Source organism: Spinacia oleracea, chromosome 3, assembly GCF_020520425.1.
Source record: "Spinacia oleracea cultivar Varoflay chromosome 3, BTI_SOV_V1, whole genome shotgun sequence".
Lineage (NCBI taxonomy): Eukaryota > Viridiplantae > Streptophyta > Magnoliopsida > Caryophyllales > Amaranthaceae > Spinacia > Spinacia oleracea.
The window spans coordinates 50,789,903-50,799,646 of NC_079489.1; the positions used below are offsets into that span (position 1 = coordinate 50,789,903).

The window sequence follows — 9,744 nt, forward strand, 5'->3', positions numbered from 1 at the left end:
CCCCTACATATAGTGCAAGATGTTGCATTTCTGTATTAACTTCGTGTGACTGACACATCAGACACTTAGGTAACCATAATTTACTTCAATGGTAGTATGTACAAGGACCGTATATAGAAATCCATTTAGCACAATATTTCATCCAAGCCTTTGTTCATTTAAATAAGTGACAAGAAACTACACTAATAGATAATTTCTAATATATAAAGATGGTACAAAAATTTAACAAGACTATATTGAGAAAACGGTCAGTATGGAGAGCTGTGACACTTTATTCAAGTATTGAGAGAGATGAGAAGGGGGAGATCACTATTTTGTCTGGAAATTTATAGGAAGAGAAAAAATAAAATAAAACGAAAGGGAAAGGGAAAAAAAAAAAAAGTAACAAAATTGGCAACTGACTAAAAAAACGAAAAAGAAGTTTAATATAAGATTTTTCATTTCCCTCTTCTCTATATCTTGTAGTCCCGCCCTACCGCTAAACCATGGGTAACACAGACTGCCGGTCAATACTGCTCAACGCTTACCAGCAGCTTTCCTCATAGGTGGAGCAGAATCCTCATCGTCAGACTGTACGTCTCCATACTGCCACATTCCACTTCTGCCCTTTTTCGCCTCTTCCTGGAATTCTTCCAGGTTATCTATGGCGGACTTCCTCTCCCTTGAATCCCACTTTTTAAGTTTTTCTAACCTAGCAAGTCCAACCTGCAATAATACACCCAACAATCAGTCTATCAACTCATGTTCACTACAATCACAGCCAGAATTAAAACACTAGCTTGCGTTAGTTTACTCCAGATTAGTCATATTCAGTTTTCCGAGTCTAAATTGATTAATGACATTGTACTGAATGACAAATTCTCGAGGATCAATTCAAAACTATATTAGGAAATAGGAAGCACATAATCATACCTTCAACATTGAAGCATTGATGCTTGAACTGGCTTCCACGTCAACCAAGGTCACTAGAAGAACTGTGCCAGTTCCTTGACCTTTCGATTTACCACCAGATGTATCTTTTTCTTCAATCATGGCTCTGAATTCTCTGGAGCTGTTCAGAGTTAGCTCGCTCAAATACTCAGCAGCTTCTTGGCCGTAATCCTCCTCTAAGCTTGGCACCTTCACGAACGCAAGACTGCAGAGTTGAGCTGATCCAGGTACAGAATGAACAGAAGGAGGTAGAGGTCGTAGACGGCTGTACGGGAGTACTTCTTGATTACCATAATCAATATAGAACACCTCGAACTCGTCTTTTGGGGATTGAACGATGCCACCACGGGGAACATTCACAATCTATTGTAACAGCACAAAAAAAAAGAAAACATCAAATGATTGAAACAACAAATTTAATTAAACAACAGACCACATGGCACATTCACAATATGTTACAACAACACAGTAACAAAAATTTACATTTCTTACCATAGCTCGGTTCCATGAATTGTCTGCACTAAATTGAGCAAGAACCAGATCACCCTTCTTTGGGTTAAAGCTTCCAATTATAGGAGCTTCCCCAATTTCCAGGGAAGCAAGCTGCTCCTGAATAGACACAACCATCTTGTCCTCAACTGTTTGAACATAGAACTTGCCTCCGCCAAGGACTTCGGTAACGACAACCTAGGTAAAAGTTGGGTATGATAAAAGGTCAGATTTTAGCCAACGAAACGCGTATTACAACAAGCTACAATATTCACATGTCACATACTACCTTTAGAACTTCTTTTTGTCGGCTTTCTGGGACTGATGACCCATTTGTAACTTCCTGTCCTTCAACATAATTTTCCCATATCTGCAAAGAGCTATGTAGTTGGTAAAATTGACTATGAAGATGCTACATAAAGAAGAAAGAACCATTTATGCATTGCTGACCTTCAATTTTTGGCATTTGGCAGACTCTTCAGCTTGAGCAAGAAGATGAGCATCTGCTATCCGATCTGTACCAAAAGACTTCTGAAACTTTGCAAGACCAGCTTCTAGTAGTACCGCAGCCATGTTTGTCTTAGATTCCCAAAGAGATCCCAAAAAGGTTCCAGTTCTATCAACGGTTTCTATTTCAATCTGAAAATTCAGAGAAATGAATGGATAAAGATGTCGACAGAAGAACGAAGAATGTCTTATTTTTTGGTTAGATAAAACATAAAGTTTTGTTTGTTTGATTGTTTTGTCTATCCTCATAAAGAAGGTATGTTACCTCAACGTCTCTCTGCATTATTCTTCTCCTCATGAATGCAATTGCATCCTCCGAATAAGGTTCCCCTCGTCCAGGACACCTCACACCTGAAAAAGAAAATGCTATGCTGCAAGTTTCCTTAGGAATCAAGAGCTTGAACCGATGGCCGCTGAGAACATATTCAACAACGGCTGAGAGTCGCCTACTTCGTTGTAGAAATGGCAAGAAGTCCTTAGCTTTCTTCCCTGAAGCCTGAAATATTGAGATACTAAATTTGAAAACTCTTCTTTCAAAAAAATAGAACAAGAAAAGGAAAATGAAATGAAAGGGAAAAAGGGGAAGGCAAGAGGGTGGCCAAAGACACAAAACATGAAGACAACTACTCACAGTGGTGAGGTCTTGAATGTGGTTCGAGGGAGATGCAGCACCATGGGTCCCTTTCTTGTTAGCCCTAGCTTTCGCTTCAGCTGCCAAAAGAGCATCATAGTAATTTGATCTTTCTTCAAAGTCTCTGTGTGATACTACAGTAGCAAGCCCACGGCTAACCAACAGTTCAGCAATATTATGTCCAGCTTCCTGAGCAACAGCTGTAGATGGAACAGATGTCACATCACCTCCTTTACCCTTTGATTGAGCAGGCAGGAACACTGATCCAAAGTCCATGACCCTAAAATCAGATGGGGCAGCTGCATTTTCAGTAGCACCTCCAAGGGGAACTTTTCTCGAGTACTCCATGGAGACATTCACCTGAATTCAATAAATCTCATTACTAGACTTGACTTTTATGGATCTCACTACCTCCCAAAATGGCACAATAAGTAAAACCCTGGGATACCTGACGCCCAATGAGCTTTTGGCGGAGGAACTCCTTTGCCTCACGAGAATGTGACTCAGGTCCTTTGTTGTCGTTCCACCGTGGATTACCCAGTTTGGGAGCTTTTATGCTAGAGATATTGACTCTTCTCTCTGCTGATGGACTACCAGATGGCACAGCATCATCAGCAACGATAATACAGTCTCCACTAACAACCTCAATCACCTGATATCACAGAGGGTTAGGAAATTGCATTGAAGTGATTTGCAAATATTGTACTTATCAAATCGAAGGGCTGTTTCCTGTCACCTTTCCAGTAAAGTTCTGGTCATGAATCGCTTTTGAATTTGTAGCAGGAGGTACATAGTTCGTCCACATCCTGAGTCGCTGCTTTTTTGCCTCAAGTTCTGCGGATTTCAATTCCTTTTGATCCTTGGCTTCCAAAGATTTTGCACTCCATTCAAGATATTTAGCTAAGCCCTGCATTTTTAAGAACATAACCAGTGAATATGAAATGTTCAGCTAGGACTGGCATTATATATATGCTTATATAGATTATGCTGAAGCAAGTACATCAAACAATCGGATTACGTCAGGTGCATAACACTTAGGACTTGGGAGTTTCACATGACAAGTTCTAGTTAGGAAATGAGGACCACTTAAATCAGGTGCATCAACACTTGGACTTGGGAGTTTCACATGACAAGTTCTAGTTATCATCCCCCACAACCAATTAAAACTTAGCCCAACAGTGTTTTAGTCGTGTAGGAAGGAAATAGGAAAAGGTGACTGGTTGGGTGTACCATATCATCCATACAACCAGTGGTGAGTGGACCTAAGAATTTTTGGTTTCACATTTGTAGGACTAACTAACAACGAAAACAGCTTTCAAGCATCTGAATCATCTTTGAGTAAACCACAATATGATGTGGATCTAGGCATTTCTCAATGCGCAAAAATCCAAGGACGACAGTGAAATTACTACTCCCTCCGTTCCTATTTATGTGTCCACTTTGGACATTTACGCGGTTTTTAATAAAACTGAATTGTGTGTAAGAGGTAATGATTGGGAGTGTTTTTTAAAGGAAAGGAAAAAGTAGATAATCGTTTAATGTTTAAAGTACAAATAAAAAGTATGTGGGGATTGAAAAGTGGAAAAATTGTAGAATGTGTAAGAAAAAGTAATAATGATTTATAGAAAAGTGAGAAAAGTGTGTGGAAAAGTGGGAAAAGTGTATAGAAAAGTGGGAAAGGTGTATGTTTAAAAATGGAAAGTGGACACTTATAATGGAACGCTATTTATGGGAACTGGACACATAAATAGGAACGGAGAGAGTAGTACTTTGCAACATTGAAACATTTTTAAGAACATATCAGCCACCAGGCCCTTGTTGACAAGTCAGGAAGCCATATTGCATAAACAATAGCCATAAGTCGCGAATCTCCAAGGGTTAATAGGGTCAACAAAAACTACAAGAAGAGATATCAAGCAATAAAGCCAACAAGGTTACCATGCAAACTCACGTCATAAACTACCTGCTCAAACACAGGTTTACAGCAAATGATTCCCTTTGATAATGTATATTATCAAAGTACAAGTAACATTAACATGATAATGTATATTATTGTATCTCGCATTATATCTTCCAAAACCAAAAGCTAGTGCAAAGATCAATCATAGCTAAAGCACCATATTCAACATGCATGTTGCATTAAGAATGCAAATGCACCCACTCCAAAGGTAATAGAAACCCTAAAAAGAAAACTACACAAAAGATGCACCTTATGCAGCAGAAAATAGAAGTTGCATGCTTTACTGCCAGATATACTTACATTTTTCACCAACTCCAAGGCCAGGTTCTTTACTTCACCACCATCGTCATAATAAACTGAACCAACCAAGTTTTTGAAACTGTCTAGTTGTTCAAGGACAATGCGTACCTGCACATAGAGATATATTAAGAATTCAAATCCAGACACAGCATACGTCAGCCACTAACATAGCATAAGGACAGTTGGTTTACATTTCTGTGCAATGTACGTGTCTCCGTGAAGTGCTTTCCTTCCCTTCCGAAGGGGTCTGGGGGTACCGCCACACCTGGTGCAGCAGCGGAAGCAACTTTCTGGGCTGCCGTCACGAAGGCACGAGGTTCAGATGCAGTTTTTCCATTGGATCCATCTGTACTCACTTCAGCTTCAACAGTTCTCTCTGGAGGGGGCATCCTTCCCATTGATGGACTCTATTTCCCATAAAGATAAGATAGTATAAGAGCCAACACAACAGTCTCAAAATTCAGCACAACATACAAGTTACTAGCTAGCTTATGTACCTGGATTCCAGCAACAAAAACCTGAACATACTGAAACTCAGGGAGCAAGTAGACTCGCACTGTGCTACCATCACGAACCTGCTCCACAATAGCTTGCAATGATCTTCCTTTATTTTCAGATGCAAAAGCCACTGCATCAAAATTATTGGATGGATCCATAGCAGAAGGAGGCAAATTTCTGATGGAAGCCTCTGAAGCTCCTGGCACCTGAAGAGGGGAAGAACGAAGTTTAATCAAGTTTACCCTCATTTCATATCAATTCATGCACTGCCACTATGATCACTTGACCAGAAAAAATAAGCTTAAATAGTTAAATGGATATATAGCCAGAAACTGCTGCCAGATTGGGTGCATGCGGTCATGCTAGTTCTAGTCATGTCGGGTCAGTTTTAGACGGTATTTGGGGGAATACGTGATTTTCTGAATCACAGCCTCCTGGTTATTATGCAATTCAGCATACGGAAATTTTATTGCCGATAAAGAACCAAATTACGGAGCTTGAGAGACCTACCTCGCTCCACCTGCCTAAACCTTGCTGCTTTGCTTTTTCCTCAAGTTCCAGCAACTCGGTCAAATCCGAGGTTGCTTCACTCTTTGCCTGTGCTGATGGTGTTTTGACCTGTTTGTACACAATCAACAGAAACCAGCCCCGAAACAGGATTATTTTGCAGTGGCCATGAATAGCAAAGATAAATAATTAATACACTCAGATCTCAGAACTTCAGAACAAAGAACATCCGCAACTGATGCAGAAAAGCATTAACATAATATTTAAAGCACACCTTCGCCCAGCCATTTTGAACGGCCAACTTCGCCACATCACTGCCATCAGCAAGCAACACAGAAGCAAATTCTCTCCCTGGTGGTGCATTCTGTTTCCCTGATGTATTTGAATCAGCTCGGAAAACTATCTCCTATTATCATGAATAGGAAGCTCTCTAAGTTAATAGTTTAAAAGATAGTAATTCCAAATAACAACCACTTACTTCATCTTCGCAGATAAGCCGGCAATGTAAAAAAAAAAGTCAGGGAGCAATAAAATAAAAATAAAGATAAACGCACACACCTTGCCAATGCAGAGTTTCCTTAAATACTCTCTACTGTCCCATGCAAAAGGCTCATCGTCTCCATCTCTACGAGCCTGTTATAAGACGGAAATAACCTTGACATTAAGAATTGTGAACAAGATTCAAGTAAACTTTTGAGCTGAAGACATAAAAGACTCGCAAATCCACGACCGCATAACATAATAAAGATGCATGGCAAGAATTAAACTGCAAGATTTCAATGAATTAATAAAATAAATAATGAAAAGATAAACCAAAAATACATGAAAAAATAAGAAAAGATACAGACCAGCCTAGGAGCCATGATATGTTTTAAAATGACAGCCTTTTCCGGTGGGATGGCGTCTCCCTTGACAATACCCATGATCACCAAGGTGTCCCCTGAGGGAACAGCCTTCACTATCCCTTTTAGCCATCTATCTGCTGCTGCCGCCATTGCGAAGTTGCTCGGATCTACAAACAACAAATTCCCAATAACATTTTCATTAAAACATCAAATTTGAATCGAAAAGCATCTCAAAACCCAAATTAACATTCAAATAATCAGATCGAACTTCCAAATTCATCATGCAGAAATCGAACATTCTAATTCATCATGCAAAATTAAAGTTAATCAAATAAAACTCAAATTAACAAAGCGAGGCCAAAATCTCAGCTGTACGATTCGCATGATTCTAATTTACAATTGAATAATCAATCGCATTCCTGAAATCAATTTATTTTTTCAAAAAGAAAAAAAAAATGAACTGAGCAAACACTCTAAGCTGCAGAGTCTCAGATCCATCAAACTAACACTCAATTCAATCAAAATCAAAAAATCCTACACAAATCATAAATTTCAACAATCAAAATAAAAAAATAATAAATAAATACAGACAGAATGTTCATCCATTATCCATTGGATAAACAAAAACTATCACAGAATTCAACAATAAACAAAAAATAATAATTCATGCATCAGTTTCAGATCCTACTGACAATGATGTCAAAATAAAAATTGAACAACAATCAAACAAACCTGAAAATCGATCGAGAGAGAATCCGAAGTGAGCGCGAATTCTCGAAAACTTAATCCGATCTAAATTGAGATCGATGAGCAGCGAAAAAACAGGAGAGAGAAAGAGTGAGATCTGCTGAACGAAGAAGAGGAAGGAGAAGGAGGAGCCTCGACGGCTACGCCTTGAGATTATTTATATATTGCAAAAAAAAAAAAAAAAAAAAAACTTAAAAACAGAGCAAAGAGAAGGAAGGGGGGTTTAAGAAGAGGAGGAGAGAGAAACTGAGACAGAAAAACGTGGGGTTTCTCTTTGCTTTCACTCCTTCTCTTCTCTCCACAAAGGTTGGTTATAAACTAGTACTAGTACTCCGTAGTCCATACTCCTAATTTATATCAATATCGAAAATCCTAATCCGAATTTATATCTACTTTCCTTTTTTATTTTAACTTTGTTTGACTTTTATGCTGGTGTGTTTTAATCATTTAGGGAAATTTAAGGTGCGATTGGTTATGAGTGACAATTTGGTGAACTAACATGTGTTTGAATTATCGGGTATGCCCGTATGGTAGTAGTTGTTCGGATTAATTGCGGTTTAGGAGTTCGACAGGATTTACGGTCAAACGATAAACAAAAGTATTTTAGTGGATTTCAATTACATTCAGATAATGGTCATAAAAATAAATAAATAATTAAATAAATAAAAAACAGTCCGGCTAGATATTAATTACTCCCTCGTTCTGTAACATTGGTTTTTGATTTTCTGGTTTTATAAGTTATACCACCTAATATTTATATTGAATTATGAACTAAAAAATATTCATTTTTATAATAATCATGTTAATCTTGAAAACTGATAACTAAGGGTATGTTCGATACTGTTGCTGTTTTGTGTTTTTTCGTTTTTAAAAAAAAAAAAACAAAACAAGACTGTTCGGGTAAACCGCTTAAAAAAACAACTTCCTCTCATTTTTCTTAAAAAATAAACGGAAATATCAAAATCACTTTTAGTGGTTTCATGATTTTGGTTTTTTGGGAAAATATTTTATGTCAGGTCTGTCTCTTCTCTCTCCTCTTTCGTGAGTTTCGTCCCCCTTTTTACTGTTTCAAAGTTTCAATCTCTTTCTTCTTCCTTCTTCCATAAATTTTTTCTCTCCTCGTGTTTTTACATTGTTGATAATTTCAATCAAACTTAAATTGTTATTGTAGATCCGGAATTTTTTTTCCCCCTCTTATTTAAAATCTTCATTTACCTAATTCAAATACTTTTTTCCTAATCTATTAACCATGTAATTTTCAGAAAAAGGGGTTGAGAAATTTTGGAGTTGCGTTTAAAATCGAAGTAAGTTTGAGAAAAGTAGTTAAAAACCGAAGGAAAGTTGAGAAACATTATTGTGTGTGATGTTTTGATTGTTGGGAAATTGAGTCAGATATTGGGTACACGGAGAATTGCTAGAAAATCATGTTGGTGGAGATTATTGTATAATATCCAATTATCCATGGGATCATATTGCTTTTTGGAGATGCAGAGTAATGACGATAATGGTGTTTTATCACTATTAGTTTCCTAGAGGTTGAAGATAAACAAGAGAGTGGTGTGGTAGATATCAATCAAAAATATTATTGATAAAATTACAATTAGTTTGCTAGAGGTGGAGGATAAAGAGATTATACAATTGGTTTGCTGGTGGATGATAAAGAGAGTGGTGTGGTAGAAATCAATCAAAAATATTTTGATAAAATTACAATTAGTTTAATTTTATGGAATTATATCGACATGTTTCTCAATTAGCAGAGAAAAGAGGAACAAGATGAAGGGAGGGTGGACAGCTGGCATGGATATAATTAAATAGTTTTATTTTGGTTTTGAAAATTTTGAAAAGTAAAACTAAAATCAGTTTTTAGTTTTATTAAAACCAAAAACTTAAAACTAGAATTGATACCGAACGAGGCCTAATTTTTCTGGTTTTCATTTTGGTTTTAATTTTGTAAAAAAAAAACTGAAAATAAAAAACGATAACCGAACGGGTCCTTAGTGATTAATGTCATGTCCTTTTTTCTTGTTTTTTGTTTAACTACAATTAGTTTTATAGTTTAAATTGTATTTAGTTAAGTTTTGTATGTATTAAAACTTGTTGTACTAACATTTAGCTTTTATGGAATAAAACTTATTTTTAAAGATTCATTGTTTGTTGCTATAATTTACTAATTAACAATTGATTATTAGTGGCTGAACTTGATATTTTTTTTTTGGTTGAAGACGGGTTGACAAGTTCTTATTCGTTATATCAAGTATTAGTTAACAAACAGAAATGGTAAAGGTAAAAGATTAACTAAAATATTAAATTAATTTAAGACCTGAAACTTA

At 36.8% G+C, this 9,744-nt stretch overlaps 1 protein-coding gene across 1 annotated transcript; it reads right to left on the reverse strand.

Annotated features, from left to right (window-relative positions):
* Positions 1 to 210: 210 nt before the first annotated feature.
* On the reverse strand, positions 211 to 7,735 carry LOC110791806 (ribonuclease TUDOR 2). The gene is made up of 17 exons (XM_021996563.2): positions 7,400 to 7,735; positions 6,671 to 6,834; positions 6,381 to 6,455; positions 6,097 to 6,228; positions 5,826 to 5,933; positions 5,315 to 5,521; positions 5,009 to 5,224; positions 4,818 to 4,925; positions 3,294 to 3,464; positions 3,006 to 3,209; positions 2,558 to 2,917; positions 2,192 to 2,422; positions 1,870 to 2,058; positions 1,709 to 1,789; positions 1,423 to 1,617; positions 913 to 1,293; positions 211 to 705 (listed from the first exon to the last, which is right to left on the reverse strand). Exons 2-17 carry the CDS (start codon positions 6,815 to 6,817, stop codon positions 517 to 519), a joined length of 2,994 nt encoding a protein of 997 aa, XP_021852255.1. The 5' UTR covers positions 6,818 to 6,834; positions 7,400 to 7,735; the 3' UTR covers positions 211 to 516.
* Between the last annotated feature and the right edge of the window lie 2,009 nt (positions 7,736 to 9,744).

Coding starts and splice junctions, on each gene's coding strand:
- LOC110791806 (XM_021996563.2), bottom strand. CDS start 6,817: ATGGCGGCAGCAGCAGATAGATGGCTAAAAGGGATAGTGAAGGCTGTT. Junction 6,229..6,380: donor GGAAACTCTGCATTGGCAAG/GTGTGTGCGTTT, acceptor TCATGATAATAG/GAGATAGTTTTCCGAGCTGA. Junction 2,918..3,005: donor AAAAGCTCATTGGGCGTCAG/GTATCCCAGGGT, acceptor TATTGAATTCAG/GTGAATGTCTCCATGGAGTA.